This window comes from Limulus polyphemus, unplaced genomic scaffold, assembly GCF_000517525.1.
Source record: "Limulus polyphemus unplaced genomic scaffold, Limulus_polyphemus-2.1.2 Scaffold1023, whole genome shotgun sequence".
In the NCBI taxonomy this organism is placed as follows: domain Eukaryota; kingdom Metazoa; phylum Arthropoda; class Merostomata; order Xiphosura; family Limulidae; genus Limulus; species Limulus polyphemus.
This window is the reverse complement of record NW_013666633.1, coordinates 321,340-336,183: the sequence shown is the minus strand read 5'-3', so window position 1 is coordinate 336,183 and position 14,844 is coordinate 321,340. Positions and strand designations below refer to the sequence as shown.

Here is a 14,844-nt window from a genome sequence, read left to right as displayed (position 1 = left end):
CAAATAATTATAAGTAAATTGTATATATCAATATACTAAAGAATGGTGAAATAAACATTTTAAATTTAAGGTGTAATCAATATTAAAATATACAAAAGTATTATAAGTTATACAAATAATCTGCTAACATTTGATAAGATGGAACACAGACGTTCTCCCATAGTCACATTGAATAGTAAATTTAAAGCAATTCAAAAGACCTTGAAGTGGTAATGTCCTAGTGTAAATTGTTAACTAATAAGCTGTGTAAAGTGATCGTTCCTGGTTATGTATCTGAGGATGAGTTTTTAGTTTTTGAGCATACAGTGGGACAGGAACTACTGTAAGCATTATTAGTATCATTCAGTATACTTGGTGCTGTTTCAACCATACCCTTAGAATATTTTGTTGTAAGAATGAAATAAGCAGCCAGTCATGGCCAAGTATGAAGTTTTTCTCTCTCAAGTAGTATTTATTTTTTCCCGTTTAGTTTGAAAAAGCTAAGAACAATTTTTTTGATTCCTCTGAAGTTGGATTTTTTTATAGAAAAGAGAAGTACTTGTGGAAATTAATCATCTTTTCTTATTTAAGGAAACATGTGATAACTTAGTTTTGTAAATAAACCTTAGTTTGATACAAAAAGATTACCAAACTGGTAAACTGAAGTATCCTTTAATTCCATATCTTATATGAAATGGTAAAAGAATTAAGAGGGATTTTGGTTGGTGCTCAATATTGTTCATGGTTTGGATAAATTGCCTGGTAATCATTTGTTAGACGTTTGGAAAGATTAAAGTTGAGACAACGTATTGAGTGTTAAGGGGCATAATTACAAGCCATGAATGAAAGTGTAGATGAAGACATGTAATTTTTTTTAAGTCAAAATTAATTAAATTCTCATTAGATTAATTTATAAGTAGTTTATATAGTTTGTTTTGTTCTTTAAAAGTTACTTTACACGAGCTTACTGATAGAAAAGATTACATTAAAATAATTTTCTCAGAACAGAGGTAGATAAGTAGCAAAGGTCTTCCAAATGGAATACAGTCAAACTTAGATGTCAATGTTCTGTATGTCTTTATTTACTACCTCTTCTTTTTTGTCTATAAATTATTCATGAAACTTTATAGCAGGTCAATATTCATTGTATAGTAAATAGGCATAAGCTGAACTAAATACTGTAAATTAAGTTTACAAAGAGACTCGTTGGAAGCAAGGATGATATTAACCTCCAAATAGAAGCTTCCATATGTAAACCAAAGTACTCAACTTGGAATCAAATAGTAATGCCTAAGTAGAAATCATTAATTTCTCTCTAAATACATGGTTTTATGGTATTTTTAATTTAAAACTACTGACTTTCTTACAAATATTAGGTAAGCTGGTCTTCAAAGAACTACAGATGTATTCAGGAAATAAGGAGATTGATTCTGATCAGATAAACGAGTCTTTCTAGTGTGTGTAAAATAATGAGACTGGACAAAGTTTGTGAAAATGAAAGAATCTATTATTTGACAAAGAAAATGCAGCATAGGTACTTGTAAACATGAAAAAACAGTGCTTAGACCCAAGCTTTCCTTCTCTTTGAATAGACATCCATTGAACTAAACATGATGATTTTGAAATGCATTCACCCTGTAATCTCTTAATAGAAATGCCAAAAGAAAGCTTGCCTAATTCAGGAAGTAAATATACTTCCTTTGTCCAATTAATAGTGTCACCTCATGATTTTTGTTCTCTCACAGTATTGGTCACTGTTAATCTGGCCAGTGCTAATCCATTCAGCCCGAATACTATATATTACTGCAATCTTCTCTGATGTTACCTACTATAGAGAACAAAAATAGTAGATAAAATGGAACAAGGTAATTTTAATGACTTTTTGGAACACGTGTTACTGCAATTACAGCCTAGAAATTAAACATCCAGAAAATGTTTAAAATTTCTAAATAACTAAAGTAAGTAGAAAATATACGTTACGCCAGCATGTCACAGTTTTATTGCTCTCCGTATTGAAAAATAAAATTTCTATCATTATTCAGTATGTGCTAATACCAGTCCTGTTCATCATTTAATTTGAAAAAGTTAATAAGATGAACCTAAAATGTTTTGTAGTTTGTAGTGATGGGGTTTAAAAAAACAGCTTGTGAGGGGGGGGGGGACCCAATTAAAAACAATGAGCAAAACTGTTTTGTAATTACATTATCTCTTTATAACATGAAACAGGAATATACAGAGCTTACAACATTTTTTTTGTTTGTTAAACTAGTAATACATGTTATATTATAAGTTTTCATGAAAATGTGTAGTAATAATGGTGTTTTTTAATTTCACTGAATCTCAGTGACTGAAGTTCTTGCAGTTACAGATTGATGTGAAAGATGTGGCAGATGAAACAGTTGATCATTATCTTGGGATTAATTATTTTCACCATTCTCTCATCTCATTTTTTTAAAAAGATCTCTTATCAGGATAAAATAATAAAAAAATTAGGTAAGTGATAAATATGACACCTTTTTATTACAAATATTTTTCTACATTTTTCTTAAACTTCACAATTACTGGTCAAAATTCATGTGCTCACTGTTATGAGGAAACAGTAGTTCATTAGTAACATAGAGAAAAAGTCTTTTCAATGTTCTTATTTTGTTACTGATGCCAAATTCCAATTACCCAAAGCTTCACTATGATTGAAACATATGTCATCATATCTTTAAGGAAAAAAAAAGCCCGTGTCAGATAGTTGGCCATACAAAGCTCTGAACACACAATTAATTGTTTAAAATTTGCACTTCCACAAATAAGTTGTTTTTAAAATTCATAAATGCTAGGTGTAATTTTTATATTTTCAGCTTTAATTTTTTTTAACCTCAACTACAGTTGAGTTATGATAGTTATTACATATGATGTTTAATGACTTCCATGTGCATAAACACTAAAGTATTGATGACAGAAGGCTCTAAACCAAATCACTCTTTCCATTGCATGTAGCTCATGTTAGTGCCTCCTAGAATAGAATATTGTTCAAACTAACTAAACAAAACTACTGTTTATTCAAGTAGAAGAGTATTTAACAGAAGTCATATTAATATAAGCTTATCACCGTTTTTGAGATGCAAAAATAGTGTTTTTATTTGAAGGTTTCATGATATATATAAATTCTTAGAATTAATAAAATAGCTTCTTTTTTTACTTCTAAAAAGTTTTATACATATTTTTTTACTCTTCAGAACATGCAACAAGAACTTGAATTTGGAAACAGTGGTCAAATACCTGTATAGTTATTACTTCCAAGAGCATGATAAGCATTTAAGTCATCTAATGCTTTTGCAGTTGTAATTGAAAACACAACTTATTAGTTCTATCATAATCTTATTTTTAATAATATATTGGTCAATAATAAAATATTTCACCTTATATTTCAGATTCCATTGTTAACGAACTTCGACTGAAATGTTTGAATTGCGATAAGAAAAGAGATGTATTGAGTTCTGTCAGTAGACTTGCTAAGAGTCCAATAGATTTGTTCAATGATTCAGTTGTCATTTATAACAGGGTACCTAAAACAGCAAGTACTAGTTTAATGGGCTTGGCTTATGATCTCTGTAAACAAAACAAGTTTCATGTTCTTCATATCAACACAACCCGGAATGTACATGTGATGTCACTGACTGATCAGGTGAGGTTCTTATTATGTTGCATGATAATGACATTAACATTTCATGGAATACTGTATATGTGATGTTACTGACTGATAAGGTGAGGTTATTGTTTTGTGTTATGATATTTACATCAACATTCTTTGGAAAAATATATATGTGATGTCGCTCATTGGTTACGTGAGGTAAGAGCATATTAAAGAAAAACAAGGTGATGAAAGGGCATTCAGCTTATTGAACTCACCATTAACCCACCAACCCGAGCAAATAAAACATTAAATATGAATTTAGATATTGTGCTATTACACATACTTGGCATTAAACCACGAGGATAAACATAAATGTAGCACTACTAATTGACCGACTAGATGAATTCTTGTTTTGTTTCATGATTTTAATATAAACACTGTCCGACTCGCTGACTTAACTTGCTTGTACACATGATGAATTGTTTAGTGTCAATTAACAATTTTTGTTAGTTACTTAGCCATAACTAGTTTGAAATATCATTCGTACTTTCAAATTTGTCATAAAAAGAAGTTTTTTTACTATTGAACTATAAATTTTTGATTAATACTCTAACTTGCTATTAATCCCTGTAGGGGAAACACTGTGGTACATTCACTCATTAAAACAAAAAATGATATTTTAAAAACTTCCTTCCAAAAAATGTTAAGCATTATTAAAAAGTGCAAAAACTTTTCATAGGAACATTTTACTTTGCAAACAAGCATAAACATTTACCTATGAGCTTAGAACATTTGTATACTGTTAAACCTCTCTAGAAAGTTTTGTTTTTTGTATAATACTTCCTTTCAAATACATTGATAAAATTAACAATTTCGTTTGAAAAGTCTTCTGTAAATTTTTAATATATGTTACAAGAGATTTTTATTTCAAAATCGGTGGACAATTTTACAATTAAATAGAAAAAATTAGTTTAAACTCTCTATTGAATCTTATTTAAATCACTATTTTCCTTATTATTGTGGTTTTGAACTTCTAAAATAATACATATGTGTCAGTGACACATTTACTATTTTGCAGTAAATACGTCAATATGAATTACTAAAAGATATCGTTAAAATATGAAATAAAGAAATAAGTGACACATCTTTTGACAGGAATTATCATTAATGGCATACAATTTGATCAGTACAAGTTCATAAGTACATAATATTATAGTAACTATCATAACTGTACTTCTGTCAGTTTCAAATTTAGCTAAATTTCTAAGCTAATTAAAAAAAACACTAAAACAACATTAATACTAGGAGAATTGGAGTTTATTAAATATATTTTTTTGCCAAATAATTTATCAGATAGCACACCAACACAGAGAAAAACCTAACATGTTTAATTATAAAACAATGATCTCTGCTTTGTTTTTCACTATTTACATTTTGTAGAAATCATTCAGTTCTTATAAACCATAGCATTCATTTAACAGATCTCATCCACAAATGAATTATCATTTACTATCACGACTTAAATAAATGTCAGAGACAGATTTAAAATCAAAGACAAAGTATCCGAAGCACATCAGTACACTCTAATGCTGTTCTTCAGTGGGTCAATGGTAAGTTTATATAGACTTATAATGCTAAAATTCAGGGTTTGATTCCCCATAGTGGACACAGCAGATGGCTCAATGAGGCTTTGCAATAAAAACAAACAGACTAATGCTGGTTACCTCATGTAATTATTAAGCTCAATAATATTCATCATAGATTGTTACAGACATGGGACGAGCTCATCTGATCAACACTTTCTTAATACTACACCATACTATGAGCAAGAAAATGCTTTTGGAAAAATGAATCCCAGCTATATTTAAGATGTATCGTCACTTAATAAACACAATGGAGGGAAGCTTTTGTTAGTCAATTTGATTAAGCCTTTTGTTTATATCTTTTAGAGAAGGTTCATAGAAAATGTTACAACTTGGCAGGACAAGAAACCTGCACTTTACCATGGACATGTTGCTTTTTTGAACTTTCAGAGGTGAGAAAATGATTAAAAGATTAAATTATATTAATGAAACCTTAACGACTTCATGTGCAAAGCTCTTGAACGTAAGAAATTCAAAGTTTAAAAAAAAGTTATCACAATTTGAATTAAAGTCAGTGTAGCTTACAATGTAAATTTATTTAAATGTCCTTAAATAATTTAATAAACTTGTGTACACTTTCTAAAGTTATGTTTATTGTTACTAATTGAATGGTATTTTTAGCTTGTAAAATCAGTGTTAACTTCATTCATCCATACACAATAAATAAGCATGCTAAAAAAAAAACTCAAAAATAAAAAAGTAATAATTTATGAAAAAAATCCTTAAAAATACTTCATTAAATACAAAATTTGTAAGTTTAGACTACTGTATTTCTTATAAACATTTCTACTATCATGCATAAAATAGAAACAAGAAATCTGTAATGTTCAAAGACTTAATCAGTAGAGAAAGAATTAAATCACTGTATAATATGAAAACAGAAATTGTAAGAAATACATATCATTGTTTGATCCACGTTAAAATCAACTAAAATCTCACTTTTCTCTAGATACACAGAGTACGCCAAAATTTAGTTGTCTTATGCTTAAATCTCTTAGGTTTGTATCTAAACTCTTTGGTCCTTTATAAATCTTTACATCCTACTTATCAAAGATTCACAAGTACTTTATCATTAGTCTAAAACAGACGAAAATGAAAAAGAATTGGAACATTAGTCTGTTCTTTGTAACTAGAATTAATATGAAATGTAAATATTATATAAATAATTTCATTTATATGGTACAAGTGGTTATAAAAAAAAGTTCAGTATTTGATCCAAAAGCTTGCAAAGAATAGCCTTTTTTTTTTATCGCAACAAGAGTTTAAAGTCAAAAATATACAGGACGACTTCCAAAACAGAAAATGTTACTGTGTTAATATATAGGGTTTGATTCCTACACTGGGCATACAGAGAGATCTTGTGGAACTTTGCACTTACAAACAAACAAAGCAACACGGAAAGTGTTCTTCTCACCACTTGGGCTAATGTTTTTTTTCTTTTAAAATTCTCTAAAATTTTCTTCGATAATTTTTATTTATAGAAAGTTTTGTGATAGTAGAATATTCAATAATAAATACTCAATTGGAAAGTTTTTTTTTGTGAGCATAAATCTATATCACTATTTGTGTTATTAAACTGCTTCATATTTTATATAAATACATAAGATGTATTGGAGTATGTATAAAAATGTACTTTTTGTTAATTGTGATAACTGATTTGTTTGGTAATCATGATCACCAAAATTTTCCTCAAAGACAAAAATACGTTTGTAACTATATAATAACCAGATGTTTATTCCCAAAGGTTTGGATACACACAGAGACCCATCTATATCAATGTAATACGAAAACCTCTAGATCGATTAGTGTCATATTACTATTTTCTTCGTTATGGGGATAATTTTCGGCCTCATGCAGTTCGAAAGAGAAAGGGAAACACCATGGTAAGTTATACCTTCAGTTGTTAAGGTTAGTAGCTGAAGACAAGATGATCAATGTACACGTTAATACCAGAATGCTCAGTGTATGGGTTATTACCAGAAAGCAGAAATGTTCAGTGTAGTGTACGTGGCAAGTATATGCTTAATTTAGCTCACTTTGAAAAATATAATTTTTTCATTTCTCTGGATGATGAATTAAAAAAGTTGACTCCATCAAATACAGCGTCAAATGTAATGTTTTTTTGAAAATGAAGATTGAAAGACATAACTCACGAATGTAACATATATATGTTCTCTATATTGCATTTTGTGCCTAAGCTTGTTTTATTAATTTCTCTTTTATTACAAAAACTTGAATTTTAAAGCCCATGAATGATTTTGCTGTCTATGTGTATATAATGCAGAACTTTTCTATACATTAGTAGCCTTTTTCTGTAAGCTAATTAACTGTTTCCAAAAGTGTGTGTGAGAAATTGGTATCTCTGTACTCTACAACTTCTATTCATAGTGCATCTCAGTAAACGTGGAAGGATTCTAGAAAAATAGCAACAACTTCATTTATTTGATGATCAAAAAGGATGGGTTTCCCGAGTAATAATTTTAATTTTGGTATGCATTCAATGAGAAAGTTTGAACTCGCAAATAAAAATAATAGTTACTGGTGGATTAAGATATACTGAGAATGACAAATTGTTATTATTCATTGTCTTTGAAATTCAAAAGTTATGCTAATAATTGCCACTACTAGGACTATAGTATGATCGAAAAATAAATAACTAAAAAATGTACATACATGAAACTTCATTAAATGCATTTTCTTGTTGCAGGACTAGTAGTCTTTTCACTTCATTTTTTATTTTGAATTGAGATGTGAAACTCACTGATCCTCAAAAGTCTTTGTTTCATACATTTTGTAATCACACATTCTGTGTAATGAAAAAAAAAAACACCTAATCCTGGAATTCTTGATTTGTTTTTATAGTTTTGGTCACCTGTGTGATTGATGTATCATATTGAGTAATTTTACATTTTTACCTGTTACAACACTCAAAGATTTGATAAAAAACAAATTGTATAACATTACTCATTTACTATTTAAAAGTATGTAGGGTACTTCAGCATTAATTAGTAGGATTTAACTACTGTATTACTGGTATTTTTGTTCTACATTTTTTCTATGTATGACTTGGAACTTTGTAACCAATGGTCATTGACTTACAAGCAATTTGATTCATAATTGATTTAGAATTTTGTAATTCTGGTGTTAAAACTGGGATGTTTATGAAGTAAAAAAACATATATATAACTCACTTACAGACATTTGATGAATGTGTGAAGCAAGAAGAGAAGGACTGCAATCCAGAGAACATGTGGCTTCAGATTCCTTTCTTTTGTGGTTTTCATGTGGATTGCTGGTAATTTCAAAAATCAGTTGTAATTGAAACAGGAAAAAACAATTTTCTTATCTCAAATAATTAATTTTTTTACAGTTTTTTTTAGCAAGTTAATGCCATTACATTAACTCTGTAAGAAACAAAAACCTGGGATGCTGAGTATAAAATAAGCTTTTGTTTTTGCTAAAGATAGCAGCTGTAGCTTTACATTTATGTTATGTAGTGTATGTCTTTTACAAGCAGGCAAAGAATGATTACAATTATTATTGTAAACGGCATACTCACCCTAACAATTATTATTATATTAAATGGCTTATATAAATTGTGTTCTGACCAGTATTGGATATGACAAATATAATATGGTTGGAATTCTATTATTATACACTATTCTAATTCTTTAAAATCCCTAAGCGACTAGATTAAAAATGCAATAGGCCTAATGCTAATGTCTTATGACAAGTACAATTAACCCTTGCATATGATTACTATTAGTCTTAGACCTAATAAAAAAAAAGTTAACTTGCTATTTCAAAATATAATGTTTTTTTTTTCATTTTTATCAAGGTGAGAAGTTTTAAAATTTGTCATATATTAGAATCCCTTCTCTTAAAGTATATTTGTTTTAGAATCATTTTTCATCTTCACTGAGATGTGATCAAATAGAGCTCATGTTTGACTGAAGTTTTTGTAACAGAAAAATTAAAATTTTGCACAGATTAAAATAAAAATATAAAGATGCAGGTAAGGTAATATTCATTACAAAATTAAATCATGCAAATAATCTTTACTTTCATTGGATGTAGAGAAACCCAAGTTCCATTTCATTATATTTCTGTGACTCAGAAATATAATCTTTTTTTAAAGAAGTCAAAATGCATACATTTTTGAAACTAGAGTGAGACTAAGTTTCAACAAACAAATGGAACTCCTTTTTTACTGTAGCATTGTGAATGTACTACAATTGATAAAAACTTGAACAGGCAACCAGGAAATGAATGGGCTCTGGTCCAGGCTAAACAGAACCTTGTGGAACATTACCTGTTGGTTGGTGTCACAGAGGAACTCGAAGATTTTGTGGCAGTCTTGGAAGCTATTGTTCCAAGATTTTTTCTTGGTGCCACACAACAATTCAGAGAAGGTTAGTATCATTTACATATGGTGTGTAAAAATTAGACTTGTTGAGGTCTACGATATAGTATTGTCGTTATAGCTTACAGGGTTTTTCATACGTTTCACTTAAGCATTTCATATGTTCTATGTGTTGCCCATAAATTGCAAAGCATGCTTTGCAGTTGGTGAGCAATACACAGAACATTTATGATGGAAATGTGTTAAAATAAATCTAAAAACTGTTGTTGTTTTTTATATTAATTTAAAAAATCTCATTCTAAAGGTTTTGTGCACATTTTACCTGAATTCGTAATTTGATTGTTAGCTTATGAGGTGTTTATGTCACTTGTCAGAGTAGCAGTTTTTAAAATACCTATTTCTTGCCGATAACTATCAGAATGACTAATGTCACCATAAACTTTAAGCCATAATTATTTGATCAAGCTTCTCCTAAATGAAATAATGGGTGAGCTCAATTTAAATTTAGAGCTGCTTGATAAAGAGGAGTTTCAAGCCATACAGGTTTTTCTGTGTTTCTCTGTATAATAATCAATTTAAAACCTATCTCTGACACTGTTACTGGGTGCTTTCTCGGAAGAGTTGTAATGTTTAAAAATTTCTTTTGACAGGAAAGAAGTCTCATTTAAGGAAAACCTACAACAAAGTTGATCCTATTCCAGAAACAGTTCAGAAAATTAGGAGTTCTAACATATGGAGGATGGAAAATGAGTTTTATGAGTTTGCTTTGAAACAATTCCATTCTATAAGGAAAAAAACTCTGATTGAAAAAAATGGAATACTTCAGGACAGAGGACAGAAGTTTTTTTATGAAAAAATTCGTCCAAGGTGAAATGCAAATTATTTTGGTTCAAATAATCTGAATATTTTATATTATAAACATAAAAGCATAGAGGTAGGCTCTCTCTCGTGTGTGTGTGTAGTATTTTAATTTTCCACCTATGTACATCAATTATGAAAGAAACATTTTCCTGTTTAGTTTCTTATGTAAGAGGCAAGAAGTGGATGAAAAAAGTTTGTAATTAAGCACAGAGCTACACAATTGGCTATCTGTGCTCTGCCCATCATGGGTATGGAAACCCAGTTTTTAGCACTGCAAGTCTGCAGGCATACCGCTTTGCTATTTAGGGGGGTGGGTGGATGAAAAAGAAATGCACAATGATTATCATGTATTTATAGTGCTTACTATTGTTTGTTTTTTTTATATACAATTTACACGTGGTTAAACAAGTGGAGAAAATGAAGGTATTTTGATAATGTATATTTAACAATATTGCCGAGATGTAATGATACATTTTCTTGAGCAGGTTTCTATATAAAAAAAACAAAGGTACAATGAATGGATTATTATGTACTTGATTTCCAGCAAGTGTGTGAATATAGAATTTATTTTTTATTCAAATTTACAAAAAGGACTTGCATCTTCTCTTAGAGTGTAAAATATGTTTTCCACCTTGTTTATGTCTTTCATAAGGGATTTCTCTTTCAGTCTTTCAAGGGCAAACCGTTAGCCCGGGGTTAAAAAAAAATATCTTGATACATTCTGGGACCAAAGCCACCCAGAAACTTTGCATTTCTAAATGCCCCATGCTATATAGGCATATTTTGAGGGCTAATTGGGAGTTCATTTAAGAGCATGAAAGTTGAAATAAAATACAAAACAAGTATATTCAATCGCTTCCGATTTCAATTTGTTTTTATCTCTCTGGAAGGAACAATATATAAAAGAGCTTTTTTTTTGACAGCAGGGATGTTCCTGGCATAAGTTAATGTTACTCTAACTCAATCGATATGGTGATACATGCATTAATAAGGTCTAAGTCGGTGACATTTGGGATAACTTTATAAATTAAATTCATCTGATATTTCTAGATATTTATGGTAAGCTTAAAGCCTTATACTAGTAATATGCTATTCAGTATTGTGCCTTAAACTTCAAGAAAATATTTTTGTAGGTATATACATCTTTATAATAAAATACCCCAAAATGCTCTTAATGGGACCACCCATCCATTTTACTTTAGACAATATTTCATTAATATCACTAACTACGACTTTTTTTCTCAAACAAGTCCCAATACCATTTGTTCCTCACCGAAACATCCGTTTCCTGCACTGTATTTTAATCTTTCCTCTCAATAACTTTGATTGACGTGGGACTCGTTGTCAATATTTATATCGCCATTTACTATATTTAACAGTTAATTTTTGCACCAGTGGAAGAACATCAATAGCACCTGTTTGGGAATTCCATCACATGTCAAACACTCTTGAATTCTATGTTCTGGCAACCAGCAGTGAAAATGTGTCCATTGACAGAAACAGCCGATTGGTCACTAGAATTGCACTCCCAGTGTTCTGATTGGCTTGTTTGTGGAGATCAGTTTCTTTAAGTGTTGAAAGTCCTTACAAGTCAACTATTGTAATTACACAAATATACGAATGGAGATTCTCAGGCACGATTCCTACCTCATTAATATTTGTCACCGATTTACTGTATACACAACTCCACAAACACACACACAAAAAGTTTATAAGCAAAATGCACACTTTTACTAACACGAACTGAACCACACAATTATTCGAATATCATTAAACACAAAATTAAAAAAAAATAATTCCACGATATAATGCAAAAAGCTCTTGTCTGCACAGGTTAGAAAAAGGGAAATTATATTCAGGAGTTGTACCAATCTCTTCCTGGTGAGGGGGCAGCACTTTACATCATGTGTGCACATATACTTTACCAATCTCTTCCTGGTGATGGGGGCAGCACTTTACATCATGTGTGCACATATACTTTACCAATCTCTTCCTAGTGAGGGGGCAGCAATTTACATCGTGTGTGCACATGTACTTTAGTATTGAGGAAGTGAATTAACTTTAACAGTATACACTTTTCACTGGGTGCAGTCTATAGGGGAGGCTAAGACATTCCGAGGTATCTTCCACCCAGCAACCCTCTCTTAACACTTATTGCCACTCCTGCATATATTCTTCAACTCTCTCATATATATGCATGTGTGTACATAGAAATATATATTCAACGTATTTCATATGTTAGACATTTGAGAATTAAAATATACAATGTCTGTATTCAAGTTATTTCAACAGTTTTTAATATAATCAATAAATGTTATTCAAAGCCTTATCTTTACTTCACTTACATCTCTGAAATTTTTAGTCAGTTTGTTTTATATGTTTTGGTTGCAGTTATTTTTGTTACATCAGTCGACCGTAGTTTTAATCAACACTATTTCAACTGGAAGTCCTTTGTGACTGGTTAAGCAGACTCGTAGAATAACAGATCTGTATATAAACTTCGGGCACCCAGACTTTAATTTATGAAGTGCAAATCACTCATATTACATCTAGTTATTAAATGTAAATAAGTTTCTCAGTTTTAAAAATTTGAATTTTAAAAAAACAGCATAGGATAGTTTTGTTTAGAAGGTAGAATATCAGTTATATTTAAATTTTTTATAGTTTTTGTTTAACCTTACAAGTATTAATGAGGTCAATTTATTTGTGGCTTTATGTGCAAGTTAATTAATGGTATAAAGCTTTGCACAAAAACAAAAAAAAAGCCTATATTGTAATTACTCTCATTAATAACTACTGGAATCACCAGATCCCCTATTTATTTCATATAGTAAACGAATGCTAAGTATCAGAATCAAGCTTCAATATGATTTGGTTCAAATCAGAAACTTTTAACTTCCTTCAAATCTAAATAGACAAAGCACATCCAATAAAAGATGACATTACAGGCACCTGTGAATGAACAGACTGCTATTACGGAGTCTAAGATGTGCCTGTAGTCGTTACTCTTTTCATCTCAGTTGTTCCAGTCAGAGTTTCCCAAACCTTTAACTGATAGCTATACGAGTTGAGGTAAGGCATTGAACCTTCTATACATAAACATACACACACATTACAAACATCTAGTTTATATAGTAATATATGATGGAAGTTGAAAAAACAATTGTTATTCTTGATTATTTACGACCCAAAAGTGTACAAAGATAATTGTTTGACCATATTTTGTGATTGTAACACTTATACCATCTGCATTTTAATGCAGCATCTTAGCCTGATAAAATGTACTAATTGTTCATATTTTTCCATTCAGTCATTAGCTTAAAATGTTTTATTTTTTAATGTCCACAGGCTTGTATTTGTTTATATTTTCAGCTATTGTAATTGCATTCAATGAATAGTTTAATAAAACCCAAATATTTGCATACAATTGTCAAGTCAGGTCTTCAACTGTATAATTATTGTGATGTATTTAACAGCTGCTACATAAATAACACTACACTGACTGTATTACTTCTTTTCCAAAAATACATAAAGGGTTTAAATGGTATAGCTATTACAAAAAAGAATTTTCTGTTTGGTTCTTAACACCCTTACCTTTGACTTTAATATTTCTCCGTCATGGTTACAATTCCTTTGCACAGTATTTACAGAATATTCTGAAAACATACCAACAGTTTGAATTAATTTTTCTAACCCTTAACATAAATACTTTACTTCGTTGAACTTTGCACAAAACTAAACAAGTGCTACATGGACTAGTCATCCCTAATTTAGAATTTTTAAACTACAGAAAAGGCAGCCATTGAAGTTCAACTCTTGGGGTATGCTAATTCAATAGTGGGATTGACCACCACATTATAATGCTCCCCTATGGGTGAAAGGGCAAGAATGTTCATTGATGGAATTCAAACTCATGATTCACAAGTAAGAGTCGAGGGCCCTTTCTTAGTTGTGAAATTCTTTAAGATTTTTCTTTTTAATGAAAATAATCCGTAGATGGTACAAAAGGTTCTTAATATTTAGTCCAAACATCTATTACAATAATTATTTCATCCAAAATTTGTACTCTGAATGTTTACAGTCACAAAAAAACAACTTCAGTATTTTTTACATAGATTGCAGGCCCATCAAAGAACCTTTGAAACTTATAAAAAGTTTTTTGGTAACTCAACCTTTACGTTCTTCAAAAAGTGGGTAACAGCCTTAAACTTCGCATAGTGCACTTTTGTACTTTAAAGTTGAGTTCTGCTCCACATAAAACTGTTGTTACATTGGAAGAAAATATAAACCCATGTGTTACACACACACACGCGTGTGTGTGTGTGTGTGTGTGTGTGTGTGTGTGTGTGTGTGTGTGTGTGTGTGTGTGT

General features: G+C 30.2%; 1 protein-coding gene and 1 long non-coding RNA gene across 6 annotated transcripts in view; one reads left to right on the top strand and one right to left on the bottom strand.

The window, feature by feature from the left end:
• LOC106461751 (heparan sulfate 2-O-sulfotransferase 1-like) overlaps nt 1-10,628 on the top strand; it is an 11,852-nt gene extending 1,224 nt beyond the window's left edge. The window contains exons 2-8 of one of the 2 annotated variants that reach the window (XM_022388781.1): nt 2,342-2,472; nt 3,405-3,658; nt 5,557-5,642; nt 6,995-7,133; nt 8,448-8,545; nt 9,505-9,662; nt 10,264-10,628. In XM_022388781.1, the coding sequence (XP_022244489.1) occupies nt 2,361-2,472; nt 3,405-3,658; nt 5,557-5,642; nt 6,995-7,133; nt 8,448-8,545; nt 9,505-9,662; nt 10,264-10,484 (1,068 nt within the window). In that variant the 5' untranslated portion in view covers nt 2,342-2,360 and the 3' untranslated portion in view covers nt 10,485-10,628. Of the gene's footprint in view, nt 1-2,064; nt 2,473-3,404; nt 3,659-5,556; nt 5,643-6,994; nt 7,134-8,447; nt 8,546-9,504; nt 9,663-10,263 lie in introns of those variants that run through there. The other variant, XM_013921598.2, reaches the window with a different exon arrangement.
• LOC111086335 overlaps nt 1-14,794 on the bottom strand; it is a 17,456-nt gene extending 2,662 nt beyond the window's left edge. Inside the window, exons 1-4 of one of the 4 annotated variants that reach the window (XR_002611052.1) lie at nt 14,069-14,794; nt 8,446-8,542; nt 3,393-3,539; nt 1,211-1,804 (exon numbers count right to left, since the gene is read on the bottom strand). This is a non-coding gene — a long non-coding RNA (uncharacterized LOC111086335). The other 3 variants (XR_002611051.1, XR_002611049.1, XR_002611050.1) reach the window with 3 other exon arrangements.
• Between the last annotated feature and the right edge of the window lie 50 nt (nt 14,795-14,844).